The sequence below is a fragment of the Callorhinchus milii genome, unplaced genomic scaffold, assembly GCF_018977255.1.
Source record: "Callorhinchus milii isolate IMCB2004 unplaced genomic scaffold, IMCB_Cmil_1.0 Scaffold2, whole genome shotgun sequence".
Lineage (NCBI taxonomy): Eukaryota > Metazoa > Chordata > Chondrichthyes > Chimaeriformes > Callorhinchidae > Callorhinchus > Callorhinchus milii.
The window spans coordinates 32,702,503-32,725,576 of record NW_024704743.1 but is presented as its reverse complement, the minus strand read 5'-3'; the positions used below and the strand labels follow the sequence as shown (position 1 = coordinate 32,725,576).

The 23,074-nt window shown below is 45.7% G+C and overlaps 1 protein-coding gene across 1 annotated transcript; it reads right to left on the bottom strand.

Annotated features, from left to right (window-relative positions):
- Positions 1-310: 310 nt before the first annotated feature.
- rbfa (ribosome binding factor A) lies at positions 311-12,614 on the bottom strand (the record flags this gene model as incomplete). Its single annotated transcript, XM_042346454.1, has 7 exons — positions 311-791; positions 2,220-2,296; positions 2,801-2,885; positions 6,821-6,933; positions 7,277-7,450; positions 10,035-10,083; positions 12,367-12,614. Coding segments are annotated over 7 exons (1,164 nt in total), but the record flags the coding sequence as incomplete, so codon positions are not given.
- Positions 12,615-23,074: the final 10,460 nt, after the last annotated feature.

The following is a 23,074-nucleotide window of genomic DNA, read 5'->3' as shown; positions in this document are numbered from 1 at the left end:
TCAAAGAGGCACGATGGGCCAAGTGGCCTCCTTCTGTGCTGTAAGATTCTATGATTCTAAATAATCATGGGTATGAATCTTCACTCTACTATCTCATATTGAAATATACTGAAACACAACTTCTGTAAGCTAACTCCAAAATGTCATCTTTCCAAAGTTAACATAACATTTAGGTTATGTATTCATGTATATATATATTTAGAAGTATTAAAATATGTTTGAATTAGGAAAATCACTGTTGGGCAGGTGAAGGATTATAGGCAATAATTGTCTTTAGTTCATAGCAATAAACATAAATATCAATTCTAAATTTCATGTATAAGTATTGCTTTACAACTTTATTCATTTAGTACATTTTTCTATAGATTTTAGTTTATTTTCGATCCTCTTCATCATCTGTTTCCAGCTCATTGATTTCCTCATCAATCCCTTTTAGTTCCTTTTCGCCGTCTGAAAACACATCACGTGTTCTAGTTTCTGCATTATATTTTTCTGACAAGAATCTTTCAGGTGTAATGTCATCATCAAATCCATATTTTGTCTTTTTCTTCTTGATTCTCTTCAGTTTTCTAAGAAGAGCTAGTTGTTCTTGCTGCTGTTCTGCCAATGCAAAGGTTTTTGTTTCAAACAATTTTTCACTGCTCCTCTTTTTGTAGTCAAGTATTTGCTTGTTAAGTAAATCATGGTCGATACCAAAAAGATTAATGTTATGAGTTGGAGGCAGGTCAGACAAGACTGCAGTAGATGCTGGAGAAACTATACACTCTGAGGAACTGTTTGGAGCAACCTCACTGAAATTTAAAAAATGTAAAAGCAGACATTATGATCTGGAGAAAATGAAAATGTTTGGAGAACAGATATTTTTCAGCCAAATACACATATTATAATAATGATAATCCTTGCATTTGATATAGTACATTTCACGTCGATAGGAAGTTTCAAGTAGCTTTAAAACATTTTACTGTAAAAATACTGTATAGTTACTCCGTCAATTTTTGTAGGTGAATGCAGGAACTAAGTTGTGCACAGCAATGTCCCACAAATAGCCATGAAGTGAATACAGAATTTTGTCTGGGAGACTGTTGGCCCGGACCAGAACAGGCATAGACAGAAGTTCGATTTAATGCCTCATCTGGACGGCAGCACCTGCAGCAATGCATCATACCTCCAGCACTGCATTGTTGTGTCAGCATAGACTATGTGAGTTCAAAGTCCCGATACTAAATACATTCCGCAGTGGTTTGTTTTAAAACACTTTTAAGTTTTTCACTTTTATAAATTCTATTAATTGTTCTCTTGCTGTAGCCTAATTAACATATAGGATTGCACAGAAAATGAAATTGATTTACACAAAGACACACAGGAGAAGTAACAAATACAGAATTAATGTAAGATTCATGTGTTCCTGGTCTCCTCTTCCACTTTAGGGGCGTCACATTTCATCAGGATTATCTACATCCTTCACATTCAATGTCAAGAACACTCCGATCAACAACACAATGGTGTTTTTGAGAAGCAGGACAAAGCTTGAATTCTTTCCCCCTCCATAAATCCAAGATTGCTCTCAGTTTAGACACAGTGAAAAACTGCCCAAACCTGCTCAGTCAGGGTAGACAACATGGGGTCATGAACGAAGAAAATTGAGCTCCCTTATCTCATGTTCTTGTTTTTACTGATGTGTTTATATAGAAGAGAAATATTGACCTTGGGGATCTTTGGTATTTACTTGTATGAGTGTGTAGTACCAGTCTCAAAAATCTAACTGTAGTCCTTGTTCTGTTAAGTGGAACATAGCCTGAGATTAGGCCCAGGCCAACATTTGACAAAAAATAGCTGCTGTAAGAGAAGTGTGGCTATTGTGACGTGATTATAAAGAGATCGATTGGAAAGAGCAAGGACAAGATCAAGGAAAAACGTTGTTTATGTTTTGGTACTGAATAACCTTAAAGTTGAAACAGTCTCTTGAGGGAACATTGGTAAGAACTATTTCCCAGATTGGTAATTATACCTTTCTGTTCATGCACTTCGCGACACAAAAGGTTTCTTTGATAAAACAGGTTATTGAAGGACCACCTGACTCTGTGAGCTTGATTATCGTGGTGTCCGAAATCTTAAATTATAAATAATTAAACTTCAAGGAATTTATTTAAAGTAGATATAAGATTGGCCCACTTGCAGTCAACAATTTATAGCTTGTGAACATCATTATCAACATTTACCTAAAGTCCTGGGTTTGTTCCACATCCAGCGTCTTTTCTTCAGGGCCAAAGTCAGCAAGTTCTAACAATCTTTCCACCTGCAATGATTAATAGTAATTTGTAATCTTCATGATTTAAAAGTCTGCATTTACGAGTAGATTTGCTGCATTATACACATATTTTGCAAATCACAAAACATTTTCCAGTGCAATTGTCAATCTAATAATAATCCCTGCATTTGATATAGCGCCTTATCACATCTTCAAGATGTTTCAAAGCACTTCACAGAATATACTATAAAGTGAATTGACTGTGTATTTTGTGGGCGAAATGGCAGTCAATTGCACCCAGCAATGTCCCATAAACAGTCATGGAATGAGTGACTAATTTATTACTATTTTTTCACACCAGTGGACATAGTTTTATTTTCATTAGGTTTTTACACTTGCAACAAACCTATACACTACATAAATGTACTGCAAACCTGATCTATCATCATTTTCTGCAGGACAGACCACAAGGGGCACAAGTAATAGCCATTGGTAGTGTTTTTTTTAAACTTACATTGCAGGTCACCAGAGTAGTATATGATCTCAACTCACCTCAGATACTATTGCAAATTCCTTGTCTCTAACAAAGACCACTGAAGGAATGTTGCCCTTGACTTGATGAGTAATGAGAAGGTGCCTGGAAGTTTTTGGAAAAGAAAAAAATGAAATGATTGAAGGATTAAAAATTATGCACATATACTATTGATAAGGGTTGCCAGCATAAAACATATACTTATGATTACTTTAATGCTGTAGATTAGTGAAACCTTGTATAGTTGACTCATATACTGCTGTATTACTATGTATTTTGCCTGTAATGGACATCATTGAACAATTGAAGTACAGTATTCTACCTTTAAGTGAAATTTGGTTAATGATTATACTTTATAACTTTGTAACCTTGCTAGGAATGAATTGGTGGACAATGGGAGGGAGGAGATGGCGCTGCTCCTCTGTTGGACGGAAAAAGGTAATGGAACTTCAGTTGACCTCGAATCCTGAGTAAGCCAGACAAAACCGTTGGCCCCGATGTGTCCGACTTAACTGGCTTCCACTGTATTAGTTTGAAAAGAAGTTAATAAACCAAAAAATGGACAAAATACAGTTGCCCAGGTGCACTGAATTGAAATGATAACCTTTGTTTTGAGTTAACATTTGATACATGCATGTCAGTTCTATGGAGCAATTTTACAGTAAAAGTTGATCCTTACATAATCTATAATTGCTTTATTAGGGTAATAGTGTTTTTATTATGTGAATTATGTTGAAATAAAGTAAAATCATTTATCTCTGAGGGAATTTTTTAGACCCGTTGGCAATGAATGGCTTAATTCTGACGTGCTTACTCTTTAGAAGAACTCGAGAAACAAAAACTTGGGAAATTTGATTTTTAACCTAAAATTGCAGTGAAAATCACAAACTAAGTTAAGTATCGATAGGAAATGCACAGGAACCAAGATAACAAAGTGACTGGGTCTGGTCATGGCTATTGATAGTAGTTTGGAACCAAAGTAAAAGTTACCCTGAATAGGTACGCTTTCCTCTCTTTAATGTCTTTGACCTGCCTGGTACTTTTAAGTAATGTATGTAAGGAATGTATTGATAAGTTTGTGACATGTCCCTTCCTTACTTGTTGGGATACATTAATGAGGAAAAGTGATATCACCAAATAGTTCCTGTATTGGTTAACAACAACAACAACAAGATTCCATTTATAGAGCGCCTTTCACGTCGGGAGGATGTCCCAAGGCGCTGTACAGTTGGGTCAGGACCCGAGCATTGGGGGGAAATGGTCAGGGTGAGGGGAGGGAAGGGAGGGAGAGAGGGGGGGTAGAGAGTCGAGAGGGGAGCTGAAGGCACGGTCAAAGAGAAGGGTCTTGAGACCGGCCTTGAAGGAGGAAAGGGAGGAAGCAAGGCAAAGGCACTGGGGGATGGAGTTCCAGAGCCTGGGGCTGAGAGGCTGGAGGCCCGGAGTTAAGAGGTAGAAGAAAGGGAATGTTTGTATTAGGGTGGCCTTACAACAATAACTTGCACTTATATAGTGCCCTCCAAGCAGGGTGGCGTCTCAAGAGCGCTTAACGATGGTGGAGCCTGACTCCAAGCTGGAGGGAGTGGGGAGGTGGCCGTAAGCACGGTTGAAGAGGAAAGTTTTCAAGCGGGACTTGAATAGGGGAGAGAGGAGGTAAGGTGGAGGGATTGAGGGAGAGTGTTCCAGAGTTTTAGGGCATAGTGGCTGAAAGCATGAACTCTGATGGTGGGGCGGAGAGTGCGAGGGACGAGCAGGAGGACGGTGCCAGTCGAGGCGCCAGGTATTGGATTGGGGAGTGAGGAGGTTGGAGAGGTAGGGAGGTGCCAGGGAGTGAATGGATTTGAACACGAGTGTGAGGATCTCAAAATGGGTCATAAATTGGAGAAAATTGAGTGCCAAGCTACCTTTCCTTATCGAACAAAGTCCGTGTTTCTACAAATGCAAACCAGTATGTGGTTAGAAATACAACTAGTGTTATAATCAAATCATTTTGTGGGATGAAAGATTAAAATTGAGGAAATTATATTTGTGAGATAAGTTAGATGGTTAGAGTTTAAGGAAGGATTACACAACCAAGTGGGTATAAAAGTAGCTGTTGTAGTTGATGTTCTTCAGAACAGACCCGAGGAAAGATGAAAAGAAACAAAGATAAAGGAAAGATACAGTAGAAAAAATTCCTGATTATATCGGTGTCTGAATAATTAAAATATAGTGATGATTTAAGACGTGACATAACGATGATAGTTGTAACATTTTGATTTGTTACTTGCCTATTTTTGAAAGAATATAGTCAGTGTTCTGTGTTTTGCGACTTCAACCTGCACCTTCATCCCCTCTTCCTCTATCTCCACCAACTTCTTCTCTCATGACCTCTCCCTCCTCATCCACTCTGCCACCCATGTTCATGGCCACCCACTCGACCTGATGAATACCCAGGACCTCAAGGGTCTTAGACATAGATAAAGCCATCTCACTTCCCATTTCATCATCCTTAACTCCTCAATCCCTCTCCCCACCAACACCGAATCCACCTCCATCTCCTACCGCCCCTGGAAAAGAATCTCCCCACATTCCCTCTCCACTGCCCTGGAGTGTCTGAACTCCTCCCACTCTGCCCTACCTCCTGCACCGATTATCCTCCTCGGTCAATCTCCTCCACAATTCCCTCTCCACCATTCTCAATGCCCTTGTCCCCCTCACCTTTCGGAGGGGTTTATAAAGGCGACGGGGACATCCAGCACGGAACAGCCCCGGTTAAGGTGACAAATGACGTTCTGCCCATCTGTGACCAGAGCTCCCTCTGTCCGCTCAACCTCTCTGCTATCTTCGACACCGTGGACCACTCTATCCGCCACCCCCCTCTCCTCTCACCTTAACCTTCAAGGTTCTGTCCTTGAATGGTTCAGATCATATCTCTCACATCAGCTGCACTTTGTCTCCATAAATGGCTCGTGTGGTGTTCCTCAGGCCTCAGTTCCCTCCTCTTCAACTTATATATGCTCCCTCCCTCTTCGTGACACCCAACTCCACCTCTCTGCCTCCACCCTCGACCACAAGATGTCCTGACAGACTGCCTGTAAGTCATCAAGTCCTGGATGAGAGCCAACTTTCTACAGTTTAACGTCAGCGATACCGAGGCCCTCCTGATTGGCTCGCGCCGGCACCTCTACTCCTCAGGCACTAGCAAATATCAGCATCCAAGGATGCACACTGCCTTCCCCCACCTCCACAACATTGTCCGACTCTGTCACTGCCTCACCTCTCATACATTTCTTCATTACAACCAGCCTCGACTGTGCCAATGCCCTGCTTATCGGCCTTCCCAACTCTTCCCTCCACAGGATGTAGATCATCCAGAACTCTGCAGCGCATGTCCTCTCCTGTACCAGGATCCGTGACCCCATCACACCCACCCTCACACGGCTCCACTGGCTCCCCATCCCCGAGGATCGAGTTCAAAATTCTCGTCCTCACCTTCAAGGCCCTCCATGGCCTTTCACCCTCCTACCTCTCCGACCTGCTAACCCCTTATCAACCTGTCCGCTCCCTTCGCTCAGCAAGCTTTGGCCTGCTCCATGTCCCCCGTCTGGCTCACACTACCATCGGCAGTCGGGCCTTCAGCCTTCTGCCCCAACCCGCTGGAACTCCATCCCACATTCCCTTCACCTCGCTCCCTCTCGTCTCCTTCAAAGCACCATGCTTCAAAACCCTCCTCTTCGACCATGCCTTTGGCCACACCGCCACCCTCTCTGACCGCCACCCTTCCTGATCCCAGCACCCCACCCCGCACGGGTTCTAATCCCTGATTGTTCAGCGCCTTGGGATGTCCTCCTGACGTGAAAGGTGCTTCAGGAATGTAATTTTGTATTATATTGAGATTCTACCCTGCATGGAGGGTGCTATACAAGTGCAAGTTGTTGTCGTTGTGTTGTAACATTCTCATAATCTCTCTTGCCATGAATGCTGGATTGAATATAACTAACCAGTTAAGGTATTGGTTTAACTGCCCAAGTTACGACAAGTAGCATTCAATTGGATTTTACCTTATACGGGCAGCATTTCTTTCTAGGACTTGCTGAATGTGATCATCTTTATCTGCAACACCACTTGTTATCCAGTAAACGCGACATGCTGAAAAATCCGAAGTCAGCAGGACCTGAAATAATGGCACATTAGTCAATTCCAATAAGACTGAATTCCCAAACTCTGCTGTAACTCATTTCAATATGGTAAATGCATACATAATTACAGGATCAGAAGCCAGTCATTCTGTTATTACATTCTGAACTATCACTGCAACATACAGCACCAATCCATTCAGGGTAACTTTTACTTTGGTTCCAAAACATACATCAATAGCTATGACCAGACCCAGGCACTTCATAATACAAACTTCTATCAACCATATAGAGCTTCTGTCCCCCTTTTGATTTTAAAAGGAATTTAAAAACAGAACTGTTTGATTGAGGATAATTTGTTTGAAGAAAAAAAATAGCCACCTTGGAGATCTCCACATTGAGGTCATACACTTCGGGGCTAATCTCATGAGTGCTAAACAGTTCCGCAATAGCTTTGTGGAAAACATTATTGAGTGTTCGTTTTCGTATTGTATCATCTTTCTTTGTCTTCTGCAGAGGCTTCAATAAATTCTCCAAACTTGAGGGCTTGTAAAGCTTGACAAGAAAAAGAGATTGTTACAGTTAATGGAATTAAGAACTGGAGGTCAACACAGTGAATATTGCACATTTATAAAAGTGCAATAACCAGTAATACACAAAGCAGGATAACGCGACATAGAAACACTTTGTTTGGTGAGATATACAGTACTCATAAATCCATAATTTATCTACAGCATCGGGTACCCTGAGATAGGTTACAAGTTCGCGCCACGTGCACAGATTTCAGGCCACTAAGACCTCATATCCAGGTTTAACTAAGCAAACGCTCCGCTCGCCAGACTAGCCAATTCTTCCCTATACAAGCTGCAGGTCATTCAGAACTCTCCAGCTTGTTTCCTTTCCCACATTAGGCTATGTGAGCCTATCACCCCCATTCTCGCCCAGCTCCATTTGCTCTCCATCAAATTCAAGATCCTTGTCCTCACTTTCAAATCCCTCCAGCCTCACCCTACCTCTGCGATCTCCTCACACCCTACCTACCTGTTCACCCCATTCGCTTAGCAAGCACTGACCTGCTTTATGTTCCCCACTCTATCCACCCTACACTGGGCTTTCTGTCCCCACTCTCTGAAACTCCATCCAGTTAATCATCAATGGAAATAATCTAAATGTTACAATATTGTAATAATAATTTGGTCACTCAAACCGCGACTGTTTGTGAGACACTGCTGTGCGCAATTGACTGCCGTGTTTCACTCACAAAACACACAGTCCCTACACTTTACAGTGTATGCTGTGAAGCGCTTAGAGACGTCTCGAAGACGTGATAAGGTGCTATATCAAATGCAAGGATTATTATTATTTACAGAATCTCTCCGACTCGCTCCCTCCCTCACTTCTTTCAAGGTCCATCTCAAAACCTTCTTCTTTGACTGCACCTTCGGACATTTTTCCCCTCTCCACCCCCTTGTCACCCACCGCTAGATCAGGTGCCAAGTCACCACTGTCAAACACCTTGTGACATCCACCCGACGTGAAAGGAGCTATATAAATGTAAATTTGTTGGTTGCTGTTGATGTTTTAATAACTCAATTTCAAACATCCTCTAGATACTTCAACTTTAACATACAATTCATAATGCAGTAATGTTACTATTTTATTTCAAAGCTTGTTCTAGGGAAGGGAATAAAGAGTGTATATATCTGCTATCTTTAATAATATTGCTCCCAAAATACGCGATCTCCCATATTTTAACAGAATGCTACACAAGATTAAATATATCTCACAATTAAAACACAAAGTGATCTAAAAACAAAGTTGAGAGTTGAATTTTTTCACCATATCTCACTTTCACCTCAAACAATCACATACTTTATCTAAATAGATGTGATTTTCTCTTAAAAATTGAAGAGCCGATGTCCAGACTGCTCAATTAAACAGTTTTCAAGGTTGAACGTTAGCAAAAAAAAGATAAGACAAGTTGGGGTTTCAAAATTTGTAGATTGTCAGAGTAAGGGAAGACTGGGGAGCTCTTGGGAAAAGACAAACTAACAGTAAGAAACTAATCTGAATTGAACAGATTTAGTAATCTGCAAATACATCCAAATTACAATACAGAATCCTACCTAATTAAATTCATTTAAAAGGTTCTGTTCTCATCACTAATGATAAATAGTAATGAACAATCAACGGCGATTTACAAAGTATTTGTGTTGAAACCCAGTTCTGCTATCTGGTGGACTCAACACTTGAATTGTCTCCAGGCAGATTCAGTAGAGCCGCCAGATTCATTCTGATGAGAAACCCGACTAAATATTTGTACTTTTCATAAACATATTGCAAGTTCAACATCAAAACCATACTCAACCCGAATATATAGTAGATTTGATGAGAAGTTAATGAGAGGCCCTGTCTGCCTATTCAGATGGATGTTAAAGATCCCATGGTATTATTTCAAAAGGGAAAGGAGTTTCTCTCGGCATCCTGGCCAACAATCTGCCAAATAAAATGAACTTCCTGGTCAATAAAATTGGTTCCTTCCTGGTTATTTGTGGAACACTGCTGTGGGCAAATTTGCTACCACATTCTCCTACAAAATGAATGCAAATTGCACCACTTTTTGCATTAAATCTTGTAATGAGCTTTGATGTGTCATCTCAACAACACAATAAGGCCATATAACAAATGCAAGGATTATATTTGTTGCAATAAGCTTTCATTCTACCTCTGAAAAATACCATTGCAGGGAAAAACTACTATTTTTTTAAAAGAAAGAAGGGTGTAGTAAATTTGCCTATGTACTAAAGGGACTGGTTAATATAGACCATTATAAGCTGTTTTATCTGTCCAGAATAGTAGAACCCGAGGACGTGGCCAGCGATTGAAGGGGAGTAAATTAAAAACAAATCTGCCGAAACAATATTTCAGTGAGCGAGTAGTAAGTATGTGAACAGGCTCTCCAGGGAGATGGTGGAAAAAGTGTTGACTCTTACAAAAGCAAATTATAGATTTCTTTTAGGAAATTATATGGTATTGTTTGGGACTTGCAATGTACCAGGGTGGAGGAAGGAGAACTGGGTGGACCTTGTTTTTTTCATCTAGCAATTCTTATATTCTTATGTACTAAGTTTGTTCTTACCAGCTGTGAACCCAGTACAGGGCTTTCATACCAAAACTTCTTCTTGTATCTAAAAATAAACAATCAGAAACAGTGTTAATCAAGATACATTTATTCACTCAATCGATTTAGTAATTTTCATCAATATAGCATTATCCTAAGCATCAATTTTCATTTAACTCCAGAATTATAGATTTTATGCCACTAAATACAGGACAGTGCTAGTTGAACGCAGGTAAAATTATTGCAATTATCGATTGACTCTGGACCCGACATCTGGCCCTGACTTGCTGGCTTCTTGTGCTAAAAAATAAAAGTTAAAATAATATTCCTTGCATTTGATATGATACTTTTATCAAGTCTTTGAGGCGACTCAAAGCGCTTCATAGAATATACTACAAAGTGAATTGACTGTATATTTTGTGGGCGAACGCGGCAGCCAATTGCGCACAGCAATGTCCCACAAACAGTCGTTGATTGAAAATGACCAATTTATTATTTTTTTCATTTTGGAGGGATTATTGTTAGGCTCTGTGTGGAGTAAGGAAACTTGCCCAAGGTTTCGCCCTCTGCCTGGAATTGAACTCAGGTCTCTCGCTTGCAAAGCGAGTGCCCTAACCACTGAGCTACAGGACTCCACATGATATGGGGCAGAAGATTTAGATGCCCAGAGATGGAGCCCTACACAAAGGGTGCTATATAAATGTTGTTGTATATACAACAATTTGCACTTATATAGCGCCCACCGCGCAGGATAGGGTCTCAGAGCACTTAACAGTGGCAGAGCCTGACTCTGAGCAGGGGGGTGGGGGTAAGCAGTCAAAGCGGAAAGTTTTCAGGTGGGCCTTGAAAGAGGGTGTTACAAAGTTTTGGGGCTTAGTGGCTGAAAGCGCGACCTCTGATGGTGGGGCGGAGGGTGCAAGGGATGAGTGAATGAGTCAGTGAGTGAGTCAGTCAGTGAGTGAATGAGTCAGTCAGTGAGTGAATGAGTCAGTGAGTGAGTCAGTGAGTGAGTGAGTCAGACCAGTGTCAGTCGAGCGGAGGCGCCAAGTGGTGGATTGGGGAGTGAGGAAGTCGGATAGGTAGGGAGGTGCCAGGGAGTCAATGGATTTGATCACGATATAGCAAATCTAATTATATCAATTATATTCTTGTTTGTCAAATAAGTACCATTATTATTACACTTTGATTACACAAACATGCAAACTTTTCACAGATGGGTGGGTGAACCAACCCTCAATTACAGATGTATTAGAGTGAGTGTTGTCTGAAGCCCAGCAGTGAGTGAGTGAATGAGTGAGTCAGTCAATGAGTCAGTGAGTGAATGAGTCAGTGAGTCAGTCAGTGAGTGAATGAGTCAGTGAGTGAGTGAGTCAATGAGTGAGTCAGTGAGTGAATGAGTCAATGAGTGAGTGACTGAGTAAGTCAGTGACTGACTGAGTGACTGACTGAGTGAGTAGTGAGTGAGTGACTGAGTGGGTGAGTGACTGAGTGAGTGACTGAATGAATGAGTGAGTGACTGAGTAGTGAGTGAGTGAGTGACTGAGTGACTGACTGAGTGAGTCAGTGAGTGAGTGACTGAGTAAGTCAGTGACTGACTGAGTGACTGAATGAGCAGTGAGTAAGTGAGTGACTGAGTGACTGACTGAGTGAGTCAGTGAGTGAGTAAGTCAGTGACTGACTGAGTGAATGAGTGAGTCAGTGAGTGAGTGAGTGACTGAGTAAGTCAGTGACTGACTGAGTGAGTGAGTAGTGACTGACTGAGTGAGTAGTGAGTGACTAAGTGAGTGAGTGACTGAGTGAGTGACTGAATGACTGAGTGAGTGAGCGACTGAGTGAGTGAGTGAGCGAGCGACTGAGTGAGTGAGCGACTGAGTGAGTGAGCGAGCGACTGAGTGTGTGACTGAGTGAGTAGTGAGTGAGTGAGCGACTGAGTGAGTGTGTGACTGAGTGAGTAGTGAGTGAGTGAGCGAGCGACTGAGTGAGTGAGCGAGTGACTGAGTGAGCGAGCGACTGAGTGAGCGACTGAGTGAGTGAGTGAGTGAGCGAGCGACTGAGTGAGCGAGTGACTGAGTGAGTGACTGAGTGAGTGTGTGACTGAGTGAGTGAGCGAGTGACTGAGTGAGCGAGCGACTGAGTGAGTGAGTGTGTGACTGAGTGAGTGACTGACTGAGTGACTGAGTGAGTGTGTGACTGAGTGAGTGAGCGAGCGACTGAGTGAGTGACTGAGTGAGCGAGTGACTGAGTGAGTGTGTGACTGAGTGAGCGAGTGAGTGAGCGACTGAGTGAGTGAGCGACTGAGTGAGTGTGTGACTGAGTGAGTGACTGAGCGAGTGAGTGAGTGAGTGAGCACCTCGGTTTGGAGAGGAATCTCTTCAGTAGGTTTTTAGCACAGAGGTCCACGCTGGTGTGCAGGTGTCGGCGCGGCCGCACGTCACCGCGCAGGCGGTGACCCCCGAGCGCGAGGGCCGCGCACCGCCTCCACGCGCCGCTCGCCAGTTTATAACCGATCAGATCCCGGCCACCGACACACCGGGACCGGACCCCACCAGCCCGGGGGGGAGGGGCTGACACACCGGGACCGGACCCCACCAGCCCGGGGGAGGGGGGAGGGGGGCAGACACACAGCGAGCGATCCGCCCGGAGTTAACCAAACCCACCCACCAACGCACCGGAACCGATCAGCGACGCGCCTCCGCGAGTGACGTGATGACGTCGACCTACGCACTGACGTCAACAGGCCCCGCCCCTGCTTTTGACGGGATGACTTTGTTTTATGTCCCGCCCCCAGGACAGCCTACACTGCCCCCTGCCTTGCACTGCCCTGCCCCCTGCCCTGCCCTACCCTGCCCTACCCCCTGCCCTGCCCTCTGCCTTGCCCTGCCCCCTGCCCTGCACTGCCCCCAGGACAGCCTACACTGTGCCCTGCCCCCTGCCCTACCCCTACCCCCTGCCCTACCCCCTGCCCTGCCCCCTGCGCTGCCCCCTGCCCCCTGCCCTGCCCCCAGGACAGCCTACACTGTGCGCTGCCCTACCCCCTGCCCTGCCCTGCCCCCTGCCCTGCCCCCAGGACAGCCTACACTGTGCGCTGCCCTACCCCTGCCCTGCCCTGCCCCCTGCCCTGCCCCCAGCCTACACTGGCCCCTGCCCTGCCCTGCCCCTGCCCTGCCCCCAGGACAGCCTACACTGTGCCCTGCCCTGCCCCCCAGGACAGCCCCCAGGACAGCCTATACTACCCCCTGCCCTGCCCCCTGCCCTTCCCCAGGACAGCCTACCCTGCCCTGCCCTACCCTGCCCTGCACTGCCCCCAGGACAGCCTACCCTGCCCTGCCCTACCCTGCCCTGCACTGCCCCCAGGACAGCCTGCACTGCCCCCTGCCCTGCCCTGCCCTGCACTGCCCCCAGGACAGCCTGCACTGCCCCCTGCCCCCTGCCCTGGCCCCTGCTCCCTGCCCCCTGCCCTGACCCCTGCCCTGCCCCCTGCCCTGCCCTATCCCCTGCCCTGCCCTACCCCCTGCCCTGCCCCCTGCCCTGGCCCCTGCTCCCTGCCCCCTGCCCTGCCCTGCCCCCTGCCCTGCCCTGCCCCCAGGACAGCCTACACTGTGCCCTGCCCTGCCCCCTGCCCTGCCCTACCCCCTGCCCTGCCCTACCCCCTGCCCTGCCCTGCCCCCAGGACAGCCTACACTGTGCCCTGCCCTGCCCCCAGGACAGCCCCCAGGACAGCCTATACTACCCCCTGCCCTACCCCCAGGACAGCCTACACTGTGCCCTGCCCTGCCCCCTGCCCTGCCCCCTGCCCTGCCCTACCCCCTGCCCATTCCTGCCCCCAGGACAGCCTACACTGTGCCCTGCCCTGCCCCCAGGACAGCCCCCAGGACAGCCTATACTACCCCCTGCCCTGCCCCCAGGACAGCCTACACTACCCCCTGCCCTGCCCCCTGCCCTCCCCCCAGGAGAGCCTACCCTACCCTGCCCTACCTTGCCCTGCACTGCCCCCAGGACAGCCTGCACTGCCCCCTGCCCTGACCTGCCCTACCCCCTGCCCTACCCTGCCCTACCCCCTGCCCCCGGCCCTGCCCTGCCCTGCCCCCTGCCCTGCCCTAACCCCTGCCCTGCCCTACCCCCTGCCCTGCCCTGCCCTAGCCCCTGCCCTGCCCTACCCCCTGCCCTGCCCCCTGCCCTACCCCCTGCCCTGCCCTAATCCCTGCCCTGCCCTACCCCCTGCCCCCTGCCCTGCCCTACCCCCTGCCCTGCCCTACCCCCTGCCCTGCTCTGCCCCCAGGACAGCCTACACTGTGCCCTGCCCTACCCCCTGCCCTGCCCTGCCCCCAGGACAGCCTACACAGTGCCCTGCCCTACCCCCTGCCCTGCCCCCAGGACAGCCTGCACTACCCCTGCCCTGCCCTGCACTGCCCCCCGGACAGCCTACACTACCCCCTGCCCTACCCTGCCCTGCCCCCTGCCTTTCCCCCAGGACAGCCTACACTACCCCCTGCCCTGCCCCCTGCCCTCCCCCCAGGACAGCCTACCCTGCCCCCAGGACAGCCTGCACTGCCCCCTGCCCTGCACTGCCCCCAGGACTGCCTGCACTGCCCCCTGCCCTGCACTGCCCCCAGGACTGCCTGAACTGCCCCCTGCCCTGCACTCCCCCCAGGACAGCCACACCATTTGATATAGTGCCTTATCACGTCTTCAAAACCTCCCAAAGTGCTTCACAGAATTTACTGTGAAGTGAATTGACTATATATTTTGTGGGTGAAACGCAGCAGTCAATTGCCCACAGCAGTGTCCCACAAACAGTTGTAAATTGAGTGACCAAATTATTTTATTTATTTATGAAGGGATTATGACCCCCGGAAAAGCGATCCGCCAATCGCCAATCGACTAACTGGATTCCTACTTACTGCTAGGTAAACCGAGGTGTGGAGTAAGGAAACTTGTCTAACGTTTCGCTGTGTCTGGGAATCAAACCCGGGACCTCCCACTTGCGAGGCGAGTGTCCTAACCAATATGCTACAGGACTCCACAAAACTGCCTGTTCAGGTGGATATAAAGGATCTCGTAGCACCATTTGAAAAGGGAGTTTCTTCCGGTGTCCTGGTCAATAATCCCACAAATAAAATTGATCATTCACTTCATGGCTGTTTGTGGGACAAACAAGGTGGCTATTGCGTTCACCCTCAAAAAATACACAGTTGCTATAATTTGCATTTTAATAATAAAAATCCTTGCATTTGGTCACCCCCCATCCCCCCAGTTTGAAATCATTCTATGTCAATTTTTTTTTGTTCAGCCAAGTGTCTGATACATGCTTAAGAGTATCCAAACCAAACTGAGATTTCCATGCATCTCACCCAGGACTAGATTAAACTTGATGGGGGCCCAGGGCTATAGTTTTGGGGGGTGGCCTCTTTTAATTCCTTCCTTTTACTGTTTACCGCCACACGCACACACAGACACACACACACACAGAGAGAGACAATGCACACCCCCACACACACGGAGTTCATACTCACAAATATATGCTTATGTTCCACATGAGCCTCCTCCTGTCCTTCCTCAACTAAGCCTTCAAACATAACCTTCTATTCCTTTCTCCCTCATGCACCTATCTAGCTTCCCCTTAAATACATCTATGCTATTTTCCTCAACAACACCTTGTGGTAGCAAGTTCCATATTCCCACTGCTCTTTGCGTGAAGAAATTTCTTCTAACTTCCCTAATTGATCTATGTGACTATTTTATATTGATGGCCCCTGGTTTTGGTCTCCCCCACAAGTGGAAACATCTTCCCTATATCTACCCTATCAAAGCCTTTCATCATTTTAAAGACCTCTATCAGGTCACCCCTTACCATCCTCTTTTCAAGAGAGAAGAGCCCAAGTATGTTCAGCCTTTCCTGATAGATTATAACCTCTCAGTTCTGGGATCATCTTTGTGAATCTCCTTTCCACCCTCTCCAGTGCCCCCACATCCCTTCTATAATGTGGGGACCAGAACTGCACACAGTATTCCAAGTGTGGTCTAACCACGGTTCTATAGAAGTTTACCATAACTTTCCTGCTTTTCATTTCTATCCCTCTAAAAATGAACCCCAATGCCTGGTTTGCCTTTTTTATGGCCTTATTAACCTGTGTTGCCACTTTTAGTGAATTGTGTACGTGTACCCCTGGGTCCCTTTGCTCCTCCACCCCATTTAGGTTTTTATTTTCCAGGATGTATGTGACTTCCTTATTCCTTCTACCAAAATGTATCACCTCACACTTTTCTACATTGAAATGCATTTGCCATTTAAATGCCCATTCAGCAAGTTTATTAATGTCTTGTTGTAATTTGTTGCAGTCCTCCTCTGTATTAATTACTCCCCCCCAATTTGGTGTCGTCTGCAAATTTTGAAATTGTACTGCTGATTCCTGAGTCCAAATCATTAATGTATATCTTGAACAACAGCTTGAGAAGCCATAACTGGTCATTATGTTCGCAAGTCTTCAGAAACTGCTAGTTTTTATTACTGATGATAAATTATCATTTCTCACCAGCTGCGCTTTGGAATTGTGTGCACTGATGAATATGTTGAAAACAATGTGTTAGATACGCCTCAGTTCCCTTGGTGAGCTCTATGTTGCAGTTGCATGTGTCACAATATAATGCTGACAACAAACAATAAACCACGTGAAATGGATTGATGGGCAGAGATTAATAATAAACCAGTCAGTCAGTTCAAATGGAAGAGAAAGAGAAACAATTGACAGCAAAGTGAAGGGAAATGAGGCACCTCTAAAATTTACACTGTACTGGGAAAATAGTATTTTAGACTGTGTTCTGTGAGTGAGAGGAGAGTAAAACACTGTTCAGATTCAATATATTAAGGATACCTGCACCAAAAGACATCTCTATATTAATCCATAAATTTACACAACTTTATGTTTCTGTTTCACAGATCATATTGATTTCTGACAGCATGATTTTTAAAAAAAATAATATAAATAATAATAATCATTGCATTTGATATAGCGCCTTTATCAAATTTTCGACACGTCTCAAAGCACTTCACAGAATAAACTGTTAAGTGAATTGACTGTATATTTTGTGGATGAAATGTGACAGTCAATTGTGCACAGCAGTGTCCCACAAACAGTTGTGGATTGAAGTGACCAATTACTTTTTTTTGAAGGAATTATTGCCCCCAGAAAAGTGATCTGCCAATCGACTAACAACCAGGTTCCTACTTACTGCTAGGCAAACATAGGTGTGTGGAATAAGGAAACTTATCCAACATTTCACTCTGCCCGGGAATCGAACCCAGGTCTCTTGCTTGAAAGGCGAGTGCTCTAACCCCTGAGCTACAGGACTCCATAACCAAAAGAAACACAATGTTAGACTTGTAGATTACCCATATACTTAAAAGCAACCCATGCTAAGTCCAAAGTGGAGAACACAGATGATAAATACTTTTGTGTTTGTGCAACAATCCCGGGCAATGCTCAGTGTCAGTGATGCGTTTGTGTTGCACTTTAACTCAACCAATTTCAATGCAATCAGCAACGGAGCAAATTCACTGCAGGTTGTGCATTAACTGGAAAGGGAAGGGAGGAAAACATGTATCATTAGTAATTAGATTTTCCACATGTCTCAGAGCTTGGGTCAAGTTAGGATAAATTGCCCGGAAAGCGCAATGTCAGGAGTGGCTTGCCATTTTCCAGTTCATTTTCAATTAATGTTGAGATTCTTACTCTTAAAAGTAAAGTGAAGGTTCAGTCCCCAGGAACATCCTTTTGTTACAATACTAATCCTTCCCCATTATCAGCAATTCTCTGGCTCAGTTGGAACACTCTCACCTCTGAATCAGAAGGTTATGGGTTCAAGCCCCACATTAGGGTTCAAGCCCTCACTCGTGTTCAAATCCATTCACTCCATGGCACCTCCCTACCTCTCTGACCTCCTCACTCCACAATCCACCACCCGGGACCTCCACTTGACTGGCACCAGCCTCCCACTTGTCCCTCACATCCTCTGTTCTACCACTGGAGGTTGCACTTTCAGCCACTACGCCCTGAAACTCTGGAACATTCTGCCTCAATCCCTCCACATTGCCCCGCCTCTCCCCTTTTTCAAGTTCCACCTGAAAACCTTCCTCTTAGACCAGGCTTACAGTCACCACCCCCCAACACCCCCGCCACTGCTTAGCACTCTGCGACACTACCCTGCGTGGAGGACGCTATATAAGTGCAAAATGTTGTTAGGATTTTGAATAGTCCAGTTGGCATTGGGTGACTGCTATATTGTTGGAGGTGCCCTCCTTTGTTCTCCACCAACTGCATTCTTTATGCTCATTATTAGTCCTTCTTCGCCCAGTAAGCAGCCTTTCCATTGCACCATCGCAGTGCATCCACCTGATCAAAATTTTCCCCAATAATATTCTCCCCCACATGTCACCACTCATGTAAGTCTGAACATTCTCACCAGTTCTAGTCATATCCATCAGTATCAACCCTGCCTCACTCTCAACCCAGAGCTCATCCAGCGGTCTTCCCAGAGCCCATCAGCTCTGTCCCCCAGTCTCAGCCCGGTCCCCCGGTCTCTTGAAATTACAGCCCTGTCAGGATTGTGCCTTGGGATCGCTTACATTCCATTAACACTTAAACAGGCAAACAGGATCTCGGTTTAATATCTCACCCAAAGGATAGCATCTGACAATGAGGTCCTGTCAGCATGTCTCTGTTGGTAGTACTCTCCTCTGATTCAGAAGGTTGTAGATTTAAGCCCCACTGGACTTTGAACTCACAGTCCAGTCTCCAACACAGTGCTAGGAGTATTTTATATTGGATGTGATGTTAAAGCAATGTCCTGTCTACCTTTTCAGGTGGCTGTTAAAGAGTCCATGGTATGATTTGAAAAAAGGGAGTTTATCCATGTTGTCTGACACTTCCCCAGATAACATTTATCATTCACTTCATGGTTCTTTGTGGGAAATTGCTGTGAATATATTGGCTGCCACATTTTCCTCAATACACATCCTTTACAGTGAATCCTGTGAAGCGCTTTGAGATGTCCTCCCAATGTGAAAAATGCTTATCAAATGCAAGGATGATGATGAATGCAGTGCTTTCAGCACTGCACAGGAATGTCAACCTAGCTTGGGCTCAGAGTCCCGATATGGGGCTTAAATCCGCAAGTTTCTAAGCCAAGATGAGAATGCTACTCACTGAGTGAGGATGATTCAATCTAATATCCTTACTTGACTTTTATCATTTTAACAACAATTTTCCAGTTGTGAAGGGCAGAACAGAATTGCCACCAGTATCTCAGAAAGTATTCCTTTCCACAGATGTTAATGAACAGAATGGGTTGCTAGATATAGTGTTTGAAACCAGGATGCTGGTTTCATGTAAGGAATAGGTTAATGCTGGAAGTTGGTAGTCCGAATAATTATATCAAGTGGATTGATATGATTCATTCAGATTGCATCATGTTTATTTAAGAGTTCAAAGTATATTTTATTTGCTTGTCAGGTTTTTATAGTTTTAGATTGATATGAACTCTTCAACTGCAGTGAAGCCAGTAATCTTTCTGAGTTAAACATTATTGTGCACTGGGTTTGACTGTGAAGAAATTGACCCAATTTATATTGCTTGTTAAAGTTTCACTATCTGTCAATTATCTTTGTGTTGAATGTTGAGAAAACGATAGGATGGATGTTCTGGAAGATAAGATCAGATGGGTCAAAGGACCTTCTTCATCCAAAACGATCTTTGTGATCATAAGAACATAAGAAATGCTAGACGAAAAAAGACCAAGGTCCATCTAGTTCACCTTCCAGGTGGTTGCGTGGATATATGTCCCAAACTACCTTTGTACTATATGCCACAATGTTACTTCCTAAATCTGTGTTTGAAAGAATCAACACTTCCTGCTTCAACCTTCTCCCTAGGGAGCCTGTTCCACAGGTTCACTATTCACTTACTCAAATAGTGTTTGCGTAGATTTGTTCTGAATTTAACCCTCTTTAATCGCAGGCCATATCTTCTGGTCTTACTATTCTGGACAAGTTGAAACAGCTTATCATGATCTAGATTGTCTTTCCCCTTTAGAGTCTTAAAGACAGCAATCATGTCACCTCTCAATCTTCTTTTTTCCAGTGTGAACGTGCCCAATTTACTTAGTCGCTCTTCATAATCCAGTCCTTCCATTCCCTCAATCATTTTGGTTATCCTTCTCTGTATCGTCTCAATTTCTCCAATATCCTTTTTGTACTGCGGTGAACAGAACTGTACACAGTACTCCAAGTATGGTCTCCCCAATGATTTATACAGTGGCAGGATTACCCCACTATTTCAGCTTGCCATTGATTTTTAGATACAACCCAACATCTGGTTTGCTTTATTCACTGCCACAGAGCATTGTTGGGAAAGCTTTAATTTATGGTCAGTCAGGACTCCCAGTGTTTCTGCGATTTCCTTCCCTTTAAGGATCCTCGGACACAATTTATCTGGCCCCTGAGATTTATTTATCTTGAGTTTACACAGCTGTTTGGCAACCATACAGGTGATATGAATACTGTCATAACTTTTCTCTGCCACATCCTTAGGTTCTCTTTCCAGATCAGACACTCATACAACCACTTATACACACAGAGGATAAAGCACAGAGCAAACCAACTCCATACAAGACACCCCAGGCTTCAATCCTGAAGCCACTTATTCAAAAAACCTACACTTTATTGGAACAAGCTTTCACTTTCCTGCCAGGAGTTGTATTATGATCATACAGCCTTTCATTTCTGGATTTTCTATGGAACAACAGGAGACCCAAATCATAGTTAAAAAGAGCTTCAACGAAGGGAATATTTTTTGGGAATCTTGATAGTCTGCACTGCAACTTCCCCATCCACCTGAACCCCATCCTGAAACACTTAACAAAACGAGTCAAGCGCTCCGGGATGCTTCCCTGCATGAAGAGCACGAGTCAGCGAGCGGCGGGGCCTCAGAAAATCACTGTAAACCGAGTGGGAGATGCAAGGAGCGAGGGTTGAAGGTTCTGGTCGACGAAAGCCGGGCGAGGTTGGCCACAGGCGGGGCGAGAAATTTCAAATCACCCGCCTGTATAAAGGGTGCGAGGTACCGCCGAGGCCACGGGTAGTCGAACCAGCAGTGGTGAGCGACTGGCGAGGCGAAGGTTCGGCTGCTTCAGGCGCAGAGACGGCATTTCAAAATCCCCCGCCTAAAAAATGGCTGAATCTTGCTGGCAGACGTCACTTCCGGGTATCATTTTCAAAACTGTCCAAATACATATTGGTATGACGTCACTTCCTGGTGCCTTTTTCAAATCCGCCAGGTAGGGTAAGTATAGTATATGTTCTACTAATCTTCTGCTACCTTGTCCTACCTTCCCTCCTGGTCTTTGGTACCTAAGTTATGACTACTATCCCCCCTCTCCCCACCCTGCAATGTCTCCTGCCCCCCACCAACAAACCTATCCACATTTCCTTCCAAAATATCCGTTCTCTCTCCAACAAAGCCCTTAACTATCCATGACCTCATCCTAACAGAGACAGCGCTTGTCAAAGCCACAAACAACATTCTCTCTATCTATGACCAGGGCTCCCTCTGCCTCCTCATCCCCCTGGATCTCTCTGCTGCGTTCAACACAATGGACACAGCTAGCCTCCATTGGCTCTCATCCCTCATCTACCTTAGTGGGACCACACTTGCATGGTTCAAATCCTACTTAACCAACCACCTCATTTCATCTCAGCAAACGATTTCTCCTCCCACCCCTGCCCAGTCACTTGTAGGGCAACCCAGGGCTCCATTTTTGGCCCTCTTCTTTTCCTTATCTACATGCTCCATCTAGGCGATGTCATCTGCAGACACGGGGTAAACTTCCACATGTATGCGGATGACACACAAATCTACTTTGCCTCCTCCAGTATCAACTCTAGGTTGGCTGATGTTCTATCAGCTTGTCTGGATGAGTGTAAACTTCCTGCAGCTGAATATGGACAAGAGGAAGCCATACTCCTTGGCTCCCATCAATGTCTTCACTCCTTAGGATCTAAACTCCTCAACCTCCCTGGGCTCTCCCTCAGACTCACCGAATCAGTGCACAACCTAGGTGTCTGGTTCAACCCCCAATGGTCCTTCCTCTCCCACATCTGGTCCCTGAACAGGATCACTGTCTTCCACCCCCGCCACATTGCCCGCCTCCGACCGTACTTTACCCCAAGTGCGGCCGAAACTCTGTGCATATGTTTGTCACTTCCCGCTTGGATTACTCTAATGCAATTCTCGCCGGTCTCTTGAGCTCCACCATTCAGAAGATCCAGCTCATTCAAAACTCTGCCGCCCGCATACTGACTCGGCCCAAACTCCGTACCCACACCTCACCGGTTCTGGCCAGGCTCCACATCACCGAATGGATCAACTTCAAGATCCTCACTCTCATGTTCAAATCCATTCATTCCCTGGCACCTCCCTACCTCTCCGATCTCCTCACTCCCCACTCCACCAATGGTGCCTCCTCTCAAGTGGCACTGACCTCTTGCTCGTCCCTCGCACACTTCACCCCACCATAGGAGGTTGTGCTTTCAACCACGATGCCCCAAAACTCTGGAACACTCTCCTTCCGCCTTGCACCCTCTCTTCCCATTTTGAAGTCCAGCCTGAAAACTTTCCCATTCGACCATGCTTAACAGTGGCGGAGCCTGACTCCGGAGTGGGTGGAGGTGGTCATAAGCATGCTCTGTCTTTCCTCACTAGCATATGGTATGGGTAGTCAATCCATTCGGTGATGTGGAGTTTGGCAAGAAGAGGACGTGGGCTAGAGTTCTGGATGATCTGCAGTCTGTGGAGGGAGGAGTTGGGGAGGCCAACAAGCAATGAGTTTGCATAGTCAAGCCTCGATGTAATGAAAGCGTGTATGAGGATTTCAGCAATATGTGGTGTGAGACAGCAGCGGAGCCAGATGATGTTCTGGAGGTGGGGGAAGCCAGAGCGGGTTATGGCGCAGATGTGGGATAGAAAGGATAGTTGAGAGTCAAACAAGACCCCAAGGTTCTGGAA